Source organism: Chiloscyllium plagiosum, unplaced genomic scaffold, assembly GCF_037043375.1.
Source record: "Chiloscyllium plagiosum isolate Xiang-an unplaced genomic scaffold, Cpla_swu_hap1 HiC_scaffold_30, whole genome shotgun sequence".
In the NCBI taxonomy this organism is placed as follows: Eukaryota; Metazoa; Chordata; class Chondrichthyes; order Orectolobiformes; family Hemiscylliidae; genus Chiloscyllium; species Chiloscyllium plagiosum.
In genome coordinates, this window is record NW_028270168.1 from 6,623,184 (window position 1) to 6,644,125 (window position 20,942).

The 20,942-nt window shown below is 41.1% G+C and overlaps 1 protein-coding gene across 1 annotated transcript in view; it reads right to left on the reverse strand.

Annotated features, from left to right (window-relative positions):
- LOC122563482 (forkhead box protein O3-like) overlaps positions 1-1,636 on the reverse strand; it is a 207,635-nt gene extending 205,999 nt beyond the window's left edge. The window contains exon 1 of the mRNA XM_043717252.2: positions 21-1,636. Coding sequence (XP_043573187.2) covers positions 21-446 — 426 coding nt within the window. The 5' untranslated portion in view covers positions 447-1,636. The remainder of the gene's footprint in view (positions 1-20) is intronic.
- Between the last annotated feature and the right edge of the window lie 19,306 nt (positions 1,637-20,942).

Here is a 20,942-nt window from a genome sequence, read left to right on the forward strand (position 1 = left end):
CCTCGGGAATGAGCCATTACCTTCCAGCCCGCCGAGCTGTTGCTGTCGCCTTTATCTTTGAAGTAAGGGACGTGGCGAACCATCCAGTCATAAATCTGTGACAGTGTCAGTCTCTTCTCGGGAGAGCTCTCGATCGCTTTGGTGATCAGATCCGCGTATGACAGGTTGCCCCATGCGTTTCTGCGCGAAGATTTCTTGCGGTGCTGCCCGCACTCGCTCAGCCGGAGGGGAGAAGGGATGCCGGGGGCAGCCTTCGCTTCTGCCTTGCCCCCGCTGCCCTGCTCGCCGGCGGCGGCCGGCTCCTGGTTCACGCCGCTCTCCTCCGCCTTGCCTTCGGCTCCGGGGAACTCGGGCCGAGGGAGCGGCCAGGTACACGATCGGGGCCGGCTGTGCGGCTCGAAATCCGGGTCGATGTCCACGCGAGGCGCCGCTCCTGCTTCGTCCATGTCCTCTGTCTCTCTGTCCTCCCTCCCCTAAAAGCCACAACAACAACAAGAATGATAATGAAAAAGGAGAGCGGGATCACTGACAAGAGATGTCAGCGTGTGGAGCTCACACAGCCAGGAGACAGGGAGAGAGGGAAGGACGGCCGAGAGCGGTGCTCGGCTGGATGGAGAGGAGCCCGGTGCTGTCCTGCCGCTGCTCTCACTCTCTCTGCGGCTCTGACACTTGCCGGCGCCGCCACCGCCGCCGCCGCTGCTGCCGCTTCCCATGTGCTTCCCCCTGAAATGGATACAAAGCGGCCAGGCGCCGCCTCATTGGCCGCCCGCTCCTTTCGACCTGCCATCCCGTCAATGTATCCAATCCTGGACCCGCCCCCTGCCCGCCCGCCCGCTCCCATTGGCCGAGCCCGCCGCGCGGGGGCGGGGCATGGCCTATAATAACACAGTGGGGCGGGGCCTGAAAGGGAATCCCTCCTCTGACGTCACATGCATCAGCAACTTCCAGCTGACAGCCTCCTGACTTCACTATGTGTCAATCACTGAGTGTCACTGTGTGTGTATGTATCACTGTCTGTGTCACTGTGTGTATGTGGATCAGTGCATGTGTATCTATGTGTGTGTATCCCCTGTCTCTCTGAGAGTTCACCTGTCTTCACTTTATGTGCATGTGCATGTGTATGTGCGTGAGCCCTATTTCTGAAAATTCACCTATGTGTGTCCCCTGTCTCACTGAGAGTTAGCAGCACTAATGCACAACATTGCCTATGTTGTGCATTAGTGTGAATTTTCTAATAGTTCACTGAGTGGTCTGAGTCTACAAATTTGCAATACACCTGGGAAATAGGCATGCTGCAGGTTTGCAAGGAATCAAATAAAAACAGTGGGTACTGGAGAAACTCAGCAAATCTGGTAGCACCTGTGGGGAGAGAAACAGAGTTAATGTTTCGAGTCCAGTCTGACTCCTCTTCAGTATTGAAATCAGTAGGCTCACTGTAATGTCTGCTTCATCATTTATAATGTGTTCTACTCATTTCACAGTAAACAGTAAACAAATTCATGGAGTTAATCAGTTCCTGAAGAGCAATTGTTTATTAGAGCGTAAACCTGATATGGTGGCAAAGGTGATTGGAAAGGCAAGGACTGATTAAAAATAGTCAACATGGCTTTGTGCATGGGAAATCATGTCTCACAAACTTGATTGAGTTTTTTTGAAGAATTAACAAAGAGGATTGATGAGGGCAGAGTGGTAGATGTCATCTATATGGACTTCAGTAAGGCATTCAACAAGATTCCCCATGGGAGACTGGTTAGCAAGGTTAGATCTCATGGAATACAGGGAGAACTAGCCATTTGGATACAGAACTGGCTCAAAGGTGGTGACAGAGGGTGGTGGTGGAGGGTTGTTTTTCAGACTTGAGGCCTGTGACCAGTGGAGTGCCACAAGGATCGGTGCTGGGTCCACTATTTTTCGTTATTTATATAAATTATTTGGATGTGAGCATAAGAATTATAGTTAGTAAGTTTGCAGATGACACCAAAATTGGACAGTGAAGAAGGTTACCTCAGATTACAACAGGATCTTGACCAGATGGGCCAGTGGGCAGAGAAGTGGCAGATGGAGTTTAATTTAAATAAATGTGAGGTGCTGCATTTTGGGAAAGCAAATCTTAGCAGGACTTATACACTTAATGGTAAGGTCCTAGGGAGTGTTGCTGAACAAAGAGACCTTGGAGTGCAGGTCCATAGCTCCTTGAAAATGGAGTTGCAGGTAGATAGGATAGTGAAGAAGGCGTTTGGTATGCTTTCCTTTATTGTTCAGAGTATTTAGTACAGGAGTTGGGAGGTCATGTTGTGGCTGTACAGGTCATTGGTTAGGCCACTGTTGGAATATTGCGTACAATTCTGTTCTCCTTCCTATCAGAAAGATGTTGTGAAACTTGAAAGGGTTCAGAAAAGATTTACAAGGATGTTGCCAGGGTTGGAGGATTTGAGCTATAGGGCTAGGGCTGAATAGGCTAGGGCTGTTTTCCCTGGAGCATTGGAGACTGAGGGGTGACCTTATATTAGTTTATAAAATCATGACGGGCATGGATAGGATAAATAGACAAAGTCTTTTCCATGGGGTGGGCAAGTCCAGAACTAGAGGGCATAGGTTTAGGGTGAGAGGGGAAAGAAATATAAGAGACCTAAGGGGCAACGTTTTCACGCAAAGGGTGCTGTGTGTATGGAATGAGCTGCCAAAGGAAGTGGTGGAGGCTGGTACAATTGCAGCATTTAAAAGCCAGCTGGATGGGTATATGAATAGGAAGGGTTTGGAGGGATATGGGCTGGATGCTGGTAGGTGGGACTAGATTGGATTGGGATATCTGGTCGGCATGGACAAGTTGGACTGAAGAGTCTGTTTCCGTGCTGTACATCTCTATGACTCTATGACTCTATCTGAAGAGCAGATGAATCAATACTTCAGGCATAAGCCCTGCATTACACTGATGAGGCTTTATTATTCTTGAACAACCAGCAAGCAAGTTAATCTACTAGCAAACTCTCTTAAAGGTAATATACACATACCACAATCTTTTCCCTTCTAAACTTCAGCTCATTCATTTCGTGCCCTCTGCACTTTTTGGTATTGAGTTTTCTTCTTCTCTGAATAAAATAGTCACTGGGGGATGATGGATGATTTTCTCTACTCTAGAGCTGTGGGTCCCAAGGTGATGAAATAGTCCAATGTGAAGCCCTCATACACTGCCACAAGTGGGACACAGGATGTTGAAAGAGGCAGATGTATGGAATGCTCAGGTTTTCACACACTCTTTCTGCTGTTTTCACTTGACCTCCAGGTGAATCTATCAGAAATGCTCAAAATGTTTGCCACATTAGTAGATAACTCATCTCCAGTTTTGAGGAATCTTGATCTTGGGATTTCCATGAGATGGTAAGGATATTTTTCTTCGGGAAGATTCAAGGACTTCCTGAAGGCATTTTGCCTGCCTATCTTGTAACCGCTGGTTCTGATGAAGTTCAGAGTACAAAGTCTACTTTGGACATCTTGTGTCAGGTATGTAGACACTGTGACCAGCCCAACATGGCTGACTGACTGTAACATTTTATCTATTGACCCAAACCTGAAGATATTTCACTTTTCTCACAATGCAAGTTCATAATTTCTCATAATAACCGTTAAAACACACATGGTTTTCACAATGCCAAAAGAGAAAATGCTGGAAAATCTCAGCAGGTCTGGCAGCACCTGTAAGGAGAGAAAAGAGCTGACGTTTCAAGTCTAACTGACCCTTTGTCAAAGAGTCAGTTAGAGTTGAAATGTCAGCTCTTTTCTCTCCTTACAGATGCTGCCAGATCTGCTGAGATTTTCCAGCATTTTCTCTTTTGGTTTCAGATTCCAGCATCCGCAGTAATTTGCTTTTATCCAATGGTTTTCACAATGTATTTAGTGACTGCCTACAACACAGGAAGCTTCAAAGGATATAATTTAATATTCCTATGACTTAATGGAACTTTTCAAAATCATGAGGGTTCTGGACAGAGTTGATAGGGAGAAACTGTTCCCATGCATAAAAATGTCAAGAACAAGAGCAAAGTATTTGGCAAAACCAGCAACTGTGGTGCAAGAAGACAATTTTTTACACGGTGTGCAGTTAGGGTCTGGAAAATACTGCTGGAAATGGGGTGGAGACAGGCCCAATCAAGGCATTTAAGATGGAATTGGATGATTGTTTCTACTCAAATAATGTGTAGGGTTATGCAAAAAAGGCAGGAGGTTGGCACTAGCTCATTATGCTCATTCAGAGAGCTATGCAAAAGTGATGGGCCAAAGGAAAGGTTTTGGAAAGGATTATAAGAGAAGATTTATAATCACCTATCAAGCTACAGTTTGATCTCAGATAGTCAACATGGTTTCGTCAAGGGCAGGTCGTGTCTCACAAACCTCATTGAGTTTTTTGAGAAGGTGACCAAGCATGTAGATGAGGGAAGGGCAGTTGACGTGGTATACATGGACTTCAGTAAAGCCTTTGATAAGGTTCCACATGGTAGGCTGTTGGAGAAAATGCAGAGGCATGGGATTGAGGGTGATTTAGCAGTTTGGATTAGAAACTGGCTTTCTGAAAAAAGGCAGCGAGTGGTGGTTGATGGAAAATATTCAGCCTAAAGTCCAATTACTAGTGGTGTGCCACAAAGATCTGTTGTTTGTCATTTTTATAAATGACTTAGACGCAGGCATAGGTGGATGGATTAGTAAATTTGCAGATGACACTAAAGTCGGTGGAGTACTGGACAATTTGGAAGAATGTTACAGGTTGCAGGGGGAATTAAATAGACTGCAGAATTGGGCTGAGAGGTGGCAAATGGAATTCAATGCAGCTAAATGTGAAGTGATGCACTTTGGGAAGAATAGCAGGAAAGCAGAGTACTAGGTCAGTGGAAAGATTTTTGGTAGTGTGGATGTGCAGATGGATCTTAGAGTCCATGTACATAGATCCCTGAAAGTTGCCACCCAGGTGGATAGTGCTGTTAAGAAGGCATACGCTGTGTTAGGTTTCATTGGTAGAGGGATTGAGTTCCAGAGCTGCAATATCATGCTGCAACTATACAAAACACTAGTGTGGCTACATTTGAAATATTGTATACAGTCTGGTCACCATATTTCAGAAAGGATGTGGAAGCATTGGAAAAGATGCAGAGGAGATTTACCAAGATGTTGCCTGGTCTGGAGGGAAGGTCTTATGAGGAAAGGCTGAGAGACTTGGGTTTGTTCTCATTGGAAAGAAGAAGGCTAGGAGAGGATTTGATAGAGACATACAAGATGATCAGAGGACAATATAGGGTGAACAGTGAAAGTCTTTTTCCTAGGATGATGACGTCAGCTTGTACGAGAGGGCATAACTACAAATTAAGGGGTAATAGATTTAAGACAGATGTCAGAGGCAGGTCATTACTCAGAGAGTGATAAGAGTGGAATGCCCTGCCTGTCAATGTAGTTAACTCAGCCACATTAGGGAGATTTAGACAATCCTTGGATAAGCACATGGTTGATGAAGGGATAGTTTAGGGGACAAGCTGAGAATAGTTCACTGGTCGGTGCAACATCGAGGGCCAAAGGGCCTGTTCTGCGCTGTATGTTTCTATGTTCTATGTTCTAAATAGCCTCCTTCAGCTTCATAAGAAGTCTATGAATATTTGACATCAACTTTTTGGATTAGTTAAAGGAGTGACTTCCACTAACTGTTTTATTTCCTTGATGAATTCTACTAAACATTTTTTGTTCCAAAACACTTTTCCTAATATAATGTTTCATATGGTTTGTGTGGATAAGTAATGTTTGTTGATTAAACATTTACAAAATGAATAAATTCCAGTGATGGCATAACTATCTATGCTTCTGCACATGTCAATTTAATGTTGAACAATGTGCGTTTCACGAAAGCATAAATGAATTGGAAACCTAGTTTTATTTTGCACGTTATGCATTTTATTTAACTTTGAAAATGATGGGTAAGCAGTAAACGTCATTCTAGTGAGACATAAATATAGGTTCTGGATACTGGCATTTACAAGCATTATATAAACAGTAATTCAGAGCTTGCAAATTCACATATGTTTACATTTCAAGTCTTGATGGCAAGATGTGTTAACATGAACTGATATAACATTCATTCTAAACTCCATAAGACAGTAACATTCCTTTAACTTTGTCTTTGCATTCTTGTTTTGTTTCAGGCACTTGTAACATACAAAAGTCTGATGTTCATTGACCAAAGAGATGTAATTTATAAACTTGTATTACAATCTGGATGATCAGTTTCCTGGAAATCTCATTAATATTTCCTTTTAACATCATCAGGAAGAAATTACATAATATTACAGTGATTTTACAGGACACTAACAGACCATTGGTCCAACTGGTCATACCAATGTTTATGCTCTAGTTGAGCTGAATGGCAATCCTACTTATTTTAATCCACCAGGATATCTGTCTATTTCCCACTGTAATTGTACTGTAATGAAACAAAACTTGAACTCAGTCCTCCTGGCTCAGAGATAGGGACACTACCACTGGACTACAAGCTTTTTTTTAAATAAAGCCACCACTAAACCACTTACGTCACTAATAAAAAGAACACTTTATGAGCACTGGCAGTGCAACAAAACTAAAACAATGGATGGCGAAAGGCAAGGAATTGAATTAAAATCGAGTTAATCGCTCCCATATTAATACAACTAATTCAAACCCAATTAACACTAAATTAACATTTCCATCACCTCTTCCCTCATTCCATTAGGTCTCAGGCATTCCCTCAGACCATATTAGATGATAATAAATTTCTCGTTTCCTCCTTGCATAAATTAATCTATAATAAAAACAAATAAAATGACAGCAGATTATAATCCAATATTTTTACTTCATACAGTAAATTTCCAAGTACCCTTTTTGCAGTTTGCCCAACAGTTTCTTTGTACTTGCTGCTTTCTTTCTAAAGAAATCAGGGAGCTAGCTGCTGTTATCCACCCACCTTAATTTGGAGATCCCTCCATTCCCCATCAACTGTTTCCAAACTGCAAGATGGATCTTCAGACTTTTTTCAATTACACATTTTGTTGAATGTACATTATTTGAGAATGACTTATGATCGATGTAGCACCCCATTGGCATTGCTGCTGAATCTCGTTTGTGAATTTCTTCCACTATTTTCACTGAGAAAAATGCCATATTTACTGTCTCATCCAGTCGTTGCCCCATGGCATTTCTACATACCCCTCTTCATAACTTCCCAAGATAAAGGGCAATACTTGCATCCCATACCTATTAAAAACGCTAAACCCTCCTGCATGTGTGAACTCAACACACAGATTTCAATAAGAAGCATCATTAAAAGCAACAAGTTTCATGTCCTTGGCATCTCCCTGTAATGGAAATGCCAAAACACAATGCTCCATTTTTATTTTTTTTCAATGTTTGTTTGGCCAAATAATATCTTCCACTTTGATATTTTTCATTATTGTACTCAACTCTGATTTATCAAAAACAAATTTTTTAAAAACTCACTCATGGGCTGATGGCATCACTGGCTAGACCAGCATTTATTGCTCATTTTACCCAGTTAAGAGTCAGTAATATCACTGTGGGTCTGGTGTCACATGTAGGCCAGAACAGGCGAAGATGGACAGGTTCCTTCCCTAAAGGATATTACTGAACCAGATGGTTTTTTCTGACAATTGACAAAGGATTCATGATCATCATAGACTGTTAATTCCAGATTTCTTTTAAAATCAAATTCAAATTCTGCCATTTGCCGTGGCAGAATCCGAACCCAGGTCCCCAGAACATTATCTGGGATAATACTATCAGGCCATCACCTCCCCCTAAATTGACAACACACTGGGACAAAGTACAGTAGTTAAACAATGATTTTGCATTTATATGGCACCCTACATGACTTCAGGATGTGCCAGAATGTTTTTCAACAAATTGAATACTTTTGAAGTGTAAGCATTGTGGAAATGTGGGAAATATGGTGACCAATGTGTGTACAGCAAGCTCCCATAAATGACCATATGATACCAAACCTGTTTCTGTAATAAAGCAGAAACTCAGCTGGTCTGGCAGAGAAAGCAGAGTTAACATTTCAATCCAGTGACTAGTCTTTGCACGATTTTGGATTGCTGCTAGAATAATGTCTATTAATTTGCATTCTTTTATTACACTGTAATTTACGTGTTTTGCAGTTCTTAGGCTCTTTATGCCACCTTTTATATGATTGTGTAGTTTGTACTGTCCACGAAGAATCTTGGTCCTAGAGGAACGCTGTCTCATTTTTACTGTATCAGTTGTATATGGTAGAAATGACAAATAAAAGCTACTCTCTCACTTTCTTTCTCTTTACTCTGTTTCTGTGTACTCTTTGAGGGAAAACTACTGTCCAGGGCATCTGGGAAAGCTCCCCTGCTATCCATTAAAATGTTGCCTTGGGGATCTTTCACACCCAACTGAGAGGGCAGACAAGGCTTCATTTTCATGTCTCGTTTGCAAGGTGATACCTTCGTGCTCCTTCAGTGTCAGCCTGGATTAGATCGCTGCAGTGAGATTTGAACCCACAATCATGTGACACATAGCTGAGAGTGTCCTGACCTGTAGCAATTGGTGCAAAACCAGAGAAAATAAGAGTGGGCTTGAAGACTGATGACCCGACAGATTACCCAAGGATGCTGGTCATCATTTTATTTTTTAAAACTGGAATAGAAAAGAATAAAACAAAGGACAGCAGATTTTGGAGATCTGAAGCAAAAACAGATATTATTGGAGAAACTCAGCAGGTCTAGCAACATCTATGGAGAAAGAAACAGAGTTGACGTTTCAGGTCCAGTGATGAAGGGGCACTGGACCTGAAACGTAAGTAGTGTTTTCTCTGCACAGATGATGCCAGACCTGCTGAGTTTCTCCAACAGTTTCTGTTTTAGGAGTGGAAAAGATCTTGGTTGACTCAGATATGAGTCCAAATCCTGAGTCAGTGTCAGCAATAAGCCAAGGCTGATATTGTGAAAAAAAGGAAATTCATACCAGAATGGTCACAATAGTATTAAATAAATGGGGAGATAGGAAAAGCTGGTACAGGGGAGAGAGTTGGAAGCTTGGAAGCCCAGCAGATGACAATTATATTTTTTTCTCAACAGGTTTGGCACCATATGTAGGTAATGATGCTATAGTCCTACCAGACCATAGGGCTGCTCTGTCATTAGAGAGAGATGATTCACAGGGGTGTAACCTAAGGGTCGTCATGCTTCATGTGAGGAGAAATGTTAAGAAAGAATCCTTTATGGAAAGAAAACAGAGTTAATGTTTTGAGTTCAGAAGGGTCACAGGACCTAAAACATTAGCTCTGTTTCTCTCTGCACAGATGCTGCCAGATTTGCTGAGTTTCTCCAGCAATTTCTGTCTTTATTTCAGATCTCCAGCTCTTTTACTTTTCACACTTTTCCAGGTGGGTGTGAGAGGACACATTTAGGAGTAATTTCAAAGTTTTGGGTATGATCGTGCTCTTTAGAGAGTAAACATGATATGAGCAGAAATGCGTTTGGCATGAAAATAAAACTATTTTTTGGCATTGGACTGAGGAATAGAAACAAGGCGATTCTATCTGATGCCAGAGAAGATATAATATCAACAGAGAAAGGACCAAAGCTGCAGCCATGAAAGGAAACAGGTGGTACCGATTGTTTCAGCTTGGAAGAGATATGAAGAAAAATGCAATTACTTACAAGATGTGAGACAGACTGAGCCCAAGACAGCTCCAATTCAGCACAGTGAGATTAATATCCCAATGTACCATATGCCGAGTGGGTAATATTAGCCGAGCTATTGTGAGAATGTGCCAACAGAGAACAGATACTTCCTTAAAAAGTAAAACAACACACGTGTAGTAAATCACTGCCATTTCCTGAGTATATATCTTGAAGTGATATTCACCTACACTCTGGGAGAAAGTTGCGAGTTTGTTTTGTTGTGCACCTTTAGCACAGGGCCCTTCAACAAAAGAACAGAATCTATACCGAGAAAATAATGAAAAGGTTTCCTCACTTTCCAAATAAAGAGAAACGATTGATAAAATAGAATCCTGTCAATCACATCGCTTGGCTATTCTGATTACTGTATGGAACAGGCTGGGATTTCATCTTTGTCACATTGGTTTTAGTTTGTGTTTTTGCATATTCTGTTGAAATAGGCATTCTGTTCTTTCTTTCTGAAGCATTTTTGTCGAATTTCCATTGATTCATTTGCAATTCTGACAAGAAAGGATGTTCCTGATGACCAGGAAACCAATAACCAGGGGTCACAGTCTAAGGATGTTGGATGGGCCATTTAGGACTGAGATGAGGTGAAACGTCTTCACCCAAACGGTGGGAAGCCTGTGGAATTCTCTGTCACAGGAAGCAGGGTTGAGGATGATACATTGAATGCTTTCAAGAAGGAGTTAGATATAGCTCTAGGGACTAAAGGGAACAAAGGGGATGGGGAGAAAATGGGAACAGGGGACTGAGTTGGATGATCAGCCATGATCGGATTAATTGGTGGAGCAGGCTTGAAGGGCTGAATGGCCTAGCCAAATCTAATTTTCCCCATTTTCTGTGTTTCCGTGAAAACAGTTATGTATTCATTTAGATTAATTTACAGTTTCATTAGCTTCTAGTGAGATCCTTTGTTGCTGTGCTGGTTTTCCTTAAGAAGCCAGGTTCATAGTTCCCAGAAAGTGGAGTTGCAGGTAAACAGAGTAGTGAAAAAGGCATTTGGCACGCTTGCTTTATTAGTCAATGCATTGAGTTTAGGATTTGGGAGGTCGTGTTGTGGCTGTGCAGGACATTGGTTAGTCCACCTTTGGAATACCATGTTCAATTCTCATCTCTCTGCTACAGGAATGACGTTGTGTAACTTGAAAGGATACAGAAAAAGATTTACAAGGATGTACCCAGAGTTGGAGCTATTTTCCCTGGAGCTCCAGAGGCTGAGAGGTGGCTTATGGAAGTTTATAAAATCATGAGGGGCATGGATAGGGTGAATAGTCAAGATCTTTTTGTCAGGGTAGGGGAGTCCAAAATTAGAGGTCATGGATTTAAAGTGAGAGAGAAAAGATTTAAATGGGATCGGGGCAATGTTTTCATGCAGAGGGTGGTGCGTGTGTAGAATGAGATGCCAGAGGAAGTGGTGGGGGCTGGTACAATTACAACATTTAAAAGGCATCCGGTTGGGTGTATGAATAGGAAGGGTTTAGAGGGATATGGGCCAAATGCTAGCATACAGGACTAAATTAATTTAGGATATCTGGTCGGCATGGACGAGTTGGACCGAAGGGTCTTTTTCTGTGCTGTACATCTTTGACTCTAAATCAACAAACACTTCAGAATTTGAACACTTGGCTTGTTTCTTCCGTCAGTCCTGAATTTTTCTACAGCTATCTCATGAAGGCATTAACTTACAATAGATAAAGTCCTGGCTCCCTCTGAGATGCAGCTCTATGGTACAGTAAACTAGTGATTATGTTACCGAGCCAGTAAATGTAGCATTCTGGATTAACGCAGTCAATGGAATATCAAGTGTTCTGTGTAACAGGTGGATAAGTTGGGCCGAAGGGCCTGTTTCCTCTAGAGCCTATGTTGCGTCACCAGTTGAGATCAAATCCTACCCTATTGAGTGATAGCAACCTGTTTAACCAATGGGGAGCATCACAACAGAACTGGACCCCCATCTCAATGCAGCTTCATCAACAAGAATAGTGACAGAACAATTAAACTCAGATGAATTGCTCTTTCCTCAACATTTCTTTGTTTAAAGTGAAGATAGGTTGACCTTTTATTGATTCCATACTGTTATATTTCATTTCATTCCTCGCCAAATAAGATCCACCTAAAATTACTTACTCTCAGTGGGGATCCCTGATGTGATCAAACATATTTCACTTTTACACGGTTTTTAAACTTTCACATTTAGTTCTCCATCCCAATTGCATCATAATTGATATGGCTGTTTCAAATTCACTTCCACAAAGACTTATCTAAATATTAAAAAACTGAATTTATTTAAATTATAATTGTTGCTGACTAAATGTTGATTATGGTCAAGCAGAACATACAAGTGAACAAATTTATCAACTGCTAAACATTGGACTTCTGAAACTGTGAACTGAAAATTGTGTCCCAATTAGTTGTTTACCTGCTTAAAAATGAAGTCTTTCAAAGGTTTCTGCAAGGAGAATATGTGCGTGAAGGACAGGATTGTATTGTAACCTTTAACTATATTTTCTATCATAGCATGATGTATCCTTTGGAGTTATTCCTTTCTTTGTGAGACAAGTTTTATTCAAAAGTTTCTTGAACCCGCTAGAGAGAGAGATTAGTTCATAATTACATGTTGAATATTACCTGCACAAATATGAGGCATTAGTGAGATAATAATCTTAATGGAATTACAAATGGAATTCTCCTCATTTTTATTTGAGTTCATCAGATGAAACCTGATTTCTGAAATATTGCCTTTGCATTGGGTGTAATAGATAGTCAACAGGAACTATGACTTGCATTGCTGTGAAACAACTCAATGATTTAGGTTTGTAACCTTCATTAAAATAGTATGCATCTCAAGATGACTACAAATTAGACTAGATTTCCTACAGTGCCAAAGGGCCCAACAAGTCCATACTGGCCCTCCGAAGAGTAACCCATTCCTCTCTGACTAATGAACCTAACAACTATGGACAGTTTAGCATGGCCAATTCACCTGATCTGCACACCTTTTGGAATGTGAGAGGAAACCCACGCAGACATGGGGAGAATGTGCAAACTCCACACAGACCCAAGGCTGGAATTGAACATGGGACCGTGGTGCTGTGAAGCAGCAGTGCTAACCCCTGAGCCACCGTGCCACCCACAGTGCAGTGTTAATCTGGAACGATCAATAATATTGAAATAACTCAACAGAAGGTGGTATACTGTGACCAAGTCCCCCTTTATTACGCATGGAGAGTCTTTAACACTGATCCAGCTCCCTCAGAGGCAGCCCTCAGAGCGAACAGAACCTCTGACACTCCTGCTTATGTCTGTCAGCCAGGACTCCCTGATTGGACTAGAACCGTAACCCTAAATCAGGGAACTCATATTGCATGAGGTCTACCTCACTGCTCTCATTGCTCTCACTACATTTCTCCCCATCTGAGTTCAAAGACTTCGGCCTTTGTTTTGGTAGTTTCTCCTGGAGTGTTTTAGCACCAGGTCAGCTTATTCCAACTCTGCCTCTGATATGGTAGTGTGCAATGCACAGTAGCTTGCCTCTTACACCCAGAGCATCTCAGAAAAGAATTTTCTTCTTCAGGTGGCAAAGAACAGAGGTGGTGACATCCACTGTGTCTATTTCAGATTCCAAGATACTTCACAGAGAGGGAGAATCCACAGATTCTGGAACATTTGGAAAGGTAGTCCGGGAGTCGGGCACAGTTTGCTCCCACACCTTTCATATTGTCCATGTGCTTGTTCAGTACCGTTGTACCGACCCATATTTTATATGTCACTGGATCTGATCTTGCACTGACCATGTCTCTTACCCATGCAGAACTGTCCCCATCCTTCCTATACCAAACTTTGTCTCCTGAAGTTCAAAGGCCAAAACCACTGACACAGCCAACATAACCCACATCCCATGAAACAGTAAACTATACATCTGCTGAGTTTCATCTTTTTGGTGTCCAAAAGCAGTAGTATTTAAGATTAGCATTCGTTCTGTGGGTGTATGGAGCAAATACATAAAACATGGACATATCTATAAGGAGAAATTTATTGAAATAGTTTCTAAATCCATCATTTAGTTAGGACGTTAAGTTGAGCACATTCAAGAGAATCCTTGGCAATTATCAGATGAAGAACATGAAATTCTCTGGACGTCCTGATAGATATCTCTTTCTTGGTCAACATCATTCTTGGCCAACGAGGGGAGAGGCCATTTTGGATTTGGTGCTCGGCAATGAGCCAGGACAGGTGTCAGATCTCGCGGTGGAAGAATACTTCGGTGACAGTGATCACAACTGCCTCACATTTACCTTAGCCTTGGAGAGGGAAAGGAACAGTTACCAAGGGAAGCTATTTAATTGGGGAAACGGAAATTAGTAAGCTATCAGACAGGAGTTGGGAAGTACAGACTGGGAGCAATTGTTCCACAGAAAGGGCACAGTAGACATGTGGAGACTGCTTAAGGAGCAGTTGTTGTGAGTGATGCACAAATTTGTTTCTCTGAGACAGGCAAGAAGGGATAAGATTAAGGAACCTTGGATGATGAGAACAGAGGAGCTTCTCGTCAAAAGGAAGAAGGCATCTTACGAAAGGTGGAGGAAGCAAGGATCTAGCACAGCTTTGGAGGATTGCAGGCTTGCTAGAAAGAAGCTCAGAAGTTGACTGACGAGAGCCAGGATAAGGCACAAAAAAGGCTTGGCAAGAAGGATTAGGGAGAACCCAAAGGCATTTTACTCATACGTGAGGAATAAGAGAATGATCAGGGAGAAATTAGGACCGATCAGGGATAGCAGAGAGAACTTGTGTGTGGAGTCTCAGCAGATAGGGGAAGCCCTAAATGAGTTTTTTGCTTTGGTTTTCACTAAGAAAAGTGACCTTATTGTGAATGAGAACTCTGAGGAGCTGAGAAACAGGCTTGAACAGATCGAGATTGATGAAGTTGATGTGCTGGAAATTTTGGCAAATATTGAGATTGATAAGTCCCAAGGGCCAGACCAGATTTATCCTAGGCTGCTCCGGGAAGTGAGAAAGGAGGTTGCTAAGCCGTTGGTGAAGATCTTTGCTTCCTTGCTCTCCACAGGAGTCATACTGGAGGATTGGAAGGAGGCGAATGTTGTTCCTCTTTTCAAGAAGGGTAATAGGGAAATCCCTGGCAATTACAGACCAGTCAGTCTTATATCTGTGATCAGCAAAGTGGAAAGAATTCTGAGGGATAGGATTTATGACTATTTAGAAAAGCAGAGCGTGATTAAAGGCAGTCAGCATGGTTTTGTGAGGGGCAGGTCATGTCGCACAATTCTTGTTGAGGTCTTTGAGGAGGTGACAAGACAGGTCAGCGAAGGTTGAGCAGTGGATTTGGTGTATATGGACTTCAGCAAGGCATTTGATAGGGTTCCCCATGATAGGCTCATTCATAAAGTCAGGAGGTATGGGATACAGGAAGATTTGGCTATCTGGATTTGGAATTGGTTTGCTGACAGAAGGCAGAGAGTGGATGTAGATGGAAAGTATTCTGCCTGCTCTGCTCTTGGGCTTCTGCTCTTTGCAGATTTTATAAATGATTTGGATGAAGAGGTTGAGAGATGGGTTAGTAAATTTACAGATGACACAAAGGTTGGAGATGCCGTTGATAGTATCAAGGGCTATTGCAGGCTGCAGCGCAACATAGACAGGATGCAGAGCTAGGCTGAGAAATGGCAGATGGAGTTCAACCTGGATAAATGCGAAGTAATGCATTTTGGAAGGTCAAACTATAATGCTGAATATAGGATTAAAGATTAGATCCTTGGTAGTGTGGAGGAACAGAGGGATCTTGGTGTTCAAGTAGATAGATCCCTCAAAGTTGCCACTCAAATGGATAGAGTTGTAATGAAAGCCAAAACACCATATGCTTTCTTAACAGGGGGATCGAGTTTAAGAGCCGTGAGGTTTTGTTACAGCCCTACAAGTCCCTGGTGAGACCACACTTGGAATATTGTGTCCAGTTCTGGTTGCTGTACTATAGGAAAGATACAGAGGCTTTGGAGAGGGTGCAAAGAAGGTTTACCAGGATGCTACTTGGACTGGAGAGCTTGCCTTACGAAGAGAGGTTGACTAAGCTCAGACTTTTCTCTCTGGAGAGAAGGAGGAAGAGAGGTGACCTGATTGAGGTGTACAAGGTAACGAGAGGCATGGATAGAGTCAATAGCCAGAGACTTTTCCCCAGGGCAGCATTGACTGGCATGAGGGGTCATAGTCTGAAGATATTAGGAGAAATGTATAGAGGAGATGTCAGAGATAGGTTCTTTACGCAGAGAGTTGTGAATGCATGGAATGCGTTGCCAGCGGTGGTGTTGGAAGCAGAGTCACTAGGGACATTTAAGCGACTGCTGGACATGCACATGGAGAGCAGTGAATTGAGGGGTCCGTAGGTTAAGTTATTTTATTTTACATTAGGATTAATCCTTGGCACAACATCATGGGCCAAAGGCATGTTCTGTGCTGCACTTTTCCATGTTCTATGTTCTATCACTAGATATAGGTTCTCTGGTTACTAATCACGTTGGTGTTTATGGGACTTTGCTGTGTGCAAACTGAGTGCCACATTCTCTACATTACAATAGCGATTACAACTCATGTAGCAAAGTGTAATTAGCCGTTAGCACCGTATTAGAAACATGAAAACTTCTTCTTTCTTTTATTCTTATTGAATATAAAGAGAGAAAACGGAACTGTTTCTAGGAATAGAAAAGCTCATGAAGGTGGTGAAAGCTTTTCAAAGTTCAAGAGTTAATCTTTCTTTGCATCTTCTCTGAGCTGTAACACTATATTCTGCATTCTGTTCTATTACCCTGATATACTTATGTAAGGAATGATTTGTCTGGTTAGCACGCAATACTGAACTTTTCAGTGTACCATGATACATGTGATAATAATAAATCAAATCAAATCAATGGAACTAAAATGATCTGCCTTCCCAATATAACTTTTAATCCCTTGTCTTTCGAGCAACACAGTCTGACTAGCTGCTAATCCTATATGTACTGGCCCTTCCACATTAATTCAGTTTACAACTGCCTTAATTCTTTGTAGCCAAAGAACCTACTCACTTTCCTAACTTAGTCCTAACTTCCTCACTTTGACCTGTACCTTTTGTATTTGACCCAGGTACTGTAGTAAATGATTCACCTGGATCAATCTTCTATTTTGTAATTGTAACATTTCAGCCTGAAATCCATATATGGTTAATATCAGTTTCTCATTTCTAAGCAAATTATTTCATAGTTGAAGTAACAAGGTCCATCTATTTTGCAGATCTCTACCTTAGCCATTCAGTGGGGTATGATGTTAACCATTTGGCCCACTGTGAATGTACCAGCAATTAGTTATTAACTTGTCTTTGGAACCCTTGTAACAATTTCCTGAAAATCCAATGTAGTGATAATGGATTAAAGTTCAAGATGGCATGAGGCTGCATTGGCTCTGGACAGCGTGGTCTTGATGGACTAAATAATTCCAACTCAAAATAAAACAAAGAATTGTAATGCTGTACATCAGAAACAAAAACAGAAATTGCTGGAGAGATTCAGCAGTTTTGGCTGCATCTGTGAAGAGAAATCAGAATTAATGTTTTGAGTCTCGTACACTCTGAAGAAGGGTCACTGGACTCAAAATGTTAAGCCTGCCTTCTCTCCACAGATGCTGCTGGATCTATTGAGTTTTTCCAACAATTTCTGTACCAACTTAAACTGTGATTTCTCATTATAGATTTTAATTTTCTCTGTTCAAAAGACCAATAATATCTCTGAAGAATACAGTGATTAGCTTAGCAAAACATGAGAGGTTTTAGCCCGGGTAGACACTGGTATCCATTTAGCATTTATATTCAATGAGTGAATGAGTTGAGTCCATTATGATAGACCTGCAAAAGTCCAGGAGACACTTAAACAAACATAACTGGTCTTTAAGATATTTGACAATGCATAATGGCAGAGTTCTGGTCAGATGTAGCTTGTCAATAAATCTAATTGCCACAGCAGAACGAATGAGTCCACATAACAAAAACAAAGCAATTAAAGTGAAAATAAACTAAAGAAAATGAAAAGGCATGAGTTAGATGAAAATAAATCAAGTTCCATGTACAGACATTACTTAATATGCAAAAGTAAAGGACGACATTCCAATGATTCCTAATCACATATAATTTACAGCACAGACACAACCCATTTGTCCCACACCATTATTGCCAGTTTAAATTTGTAACTTGAGCATCTCCAACTCTATCACACCCCTTCAGTATATCCCTCATTTACTTTCTCTCTTGTGTACTTAACTAGCCTCCCCTAAAATGCATTTAATCCATTTGCCGCAACTATTCCATATTGTAGTAGACTTCACACTATAAATACATATTCACTATGCTTCAAATACTTCTGAGTAGAGAGTTACCTATTTCTGCAATGTTTTCCACATGATATCACCCATAAGGCTTGTGGCAAGAAGTCAGTGATATTTTAGAAAGATTGTAGTTACTGTCACTTAGTGAATGAGCACATCATGAAGAAGAATGGAAAGACTAGCTAGTCCATTGAGTTTACCCAATCATTCATGAAGTTATTTTCACACATCAAGACCCCAACTCCATGCACATGCAATCTCCTAGGAGCTTCAAAAATAACATTAAAGAAAAGATTTATTTCGAATCAGGAGAAAGCTTTGGAAAATTCCTCTCCACATGAACGACACAATGTCCAGTAAAACATCTCTCTTCTACAGTTATGTGGGAGCTTGGTCAAAGTATTTTGTAAGATACAAGAAATAAGAACTCAATAGACCTCATAATGAAAACCCTCCATTCTAGACAATGTGGTACTTAGCCAAAAAAAAACACTCAGTCCACACTTTGTTAGAAAGAATACAATCATAGAGTCATCTGGAAACAAATCCTTCAGTCCAACTCGTCCATGGCAAACAGGTTTCCTGAACTAAACTAGTTCCACATGCTTGTGTTTGGCCCAAATCCTTCTGAACATGTATCTATTCATGTACCTGTCCAAATGTTTTTTAAATGTTGTAACTGTACCTGCATCTATCACTTCTTCCGGCAGTTCATTCCACACATAAACCACTCTCTGAATGGAAACGTGCCTCAGGTCCCTTCTAAATCTTTCTCCTCTCACCTTAAAAATATGCCGTCTAGTTTTGAATGCCCCTACCCTAGGGAAGAGAGCTTCGCTAATCACCTTATCTGTGTCCCTCATGATTTTATAAACCTCTATAAAGCCACGCCTTAACCTCCTACATTCCAGTGAAAAAGTCCCAACCTATCCAGCCTCCCTTTATAACTCAAACCCTCCAGTCTTGGCAACATGCTTGTAATATATTTTTTCTGAACACTCTCCAATTTAATAATATGCTTCCTATAACAGGGTAATAAGAACTACATACTATACTCAAAAGGTGGCTTCCCCAACGTCCTGAACAATCTGAACATGATGTCCCAATAGAGTAGAAGATGCTAAATACTATTTGAAAGGGGAAAGACCGTACAAAGCTGCAGCATGGGGAGATTTGGGGGTCCTAGTGCATGAGTCACAAAAAGATATCATTCATGTTCCAAGAAGACAAATGGACTGTTGGTTCTTATTTCAAACAGAATGGAGCATAAAAAAGGGGAAGTGTTGCTAAAAGTACACAAGACACTTGTCAGACCACAGCTAGAACACTGAGCAATTTTGGTTGTCTTATCTCAGGAAAGATATCTTGACAGTAGAGGCAGCCCAGAGGAGGTTCACTAGGATGATCCCGGGTATGGAGGGATTTCCTAATGAGGAGAGGTTGAGTAAGTTGGCCTATGCTCAATGGAGAGAAGACCTAATTGAAAAATATGTACAGTTATAAGGGGGTTTGACAGGGCAGTTACAGAAAGGTTGTTTCCCCTTTTTTCAGAGAGTCTAGTGCCAGAGCGCATAATCTCAGAATAAGGGATCACCCATTTAAGAGAAAGATGAGGAGGATTTGATTTCTCTGTAATAGTAGTGAATCTATGTAATTCTTTACTGCAGAGGGTTGTCGAGATTGGGTTATTAATATATTCAAAGCTGAGGAAACAGATTTTCAATCAGGAAGAGAATCAAGGGTTATGGGGAAAAGGCAGGCAGGTGCAATTGGGGATTATCAGATCAGACACCATCTCATTGAATGGCAGAGCAGTGATGGGCTGAATGATGGACTTCTGCTATTATGTTTATGGTCTTATGGTCACCCAATCTTCCAGCTTAGGACTAACAGCGTTGTATAGCAAGTCATGACTGATGAGGAACTTCAGACCTTTATCTTTTTAATTCATACAACTTCTAAATTGTAATGCATCCAATTAGTTTAAGCTTTGATCATTTGAACAGTCTGAATATGATGGGCCTAATGGCCCCCTACTATGCTGTATCATTCTATGATAAATATTTTTCTAAAAGGCATGGTTAAACTCCAACAAACGCCTTCAGTGAAACAATGTTAACACCATTCTCCACTGCAGGTTAGAAAGTTTATAATTCACAGTCCAGTCACAGAATAATTGCACAGGCACTTAAAATAAGTTAATGCTTCATGAATATGTTTCCTGCCACCACAAATAAATTATGTGAAGCCATTAATGTCATATCAGCAATTTTTAAATTCTATTGAACAGTGAGAAGTAGAGTCTGCAAAGCATGATAGCAGAAATAAAAATGGCACAGGATTTGGAGTGAGTGTTATCAGAGAAGTTGAAGGCTGACAGAATAGGCTAAGTGATAACTCAAGGTAAAAAAAAAGTAAGTCCTGCTTAAGAAACAATTGATTTATTTAGCATTGCCAGAAATCTTACGATGGTTTAACTTGGCAAATAGATTGTTGTCTGAGGAGTTCAACCTCTGCATAAATCACAGGGACAGCAAACCCCACAACATGCCTGTTGAACCTGATGGATATGTATTCCATTCATGCACTCAGAATTTGGTTGAGAGTTATGCAGAGTAGTCACAGAGTTCAGACTAGTGACAATAATGCCATCATAACAAGGGAAAGGAAATGAATGCTGTTGCATTTTGATGAGAAATTACGCTGTAAGAAGCTAAATGAACTCACAGATACAAAAAAACAAAAGCTGATTCCAAATGCATCAAAGGGGTGTGCTTGTGAGTGGACTGGGTAATAACAAAACACATTGAAAGTCTACAACATTGATAAAGTCTTTTG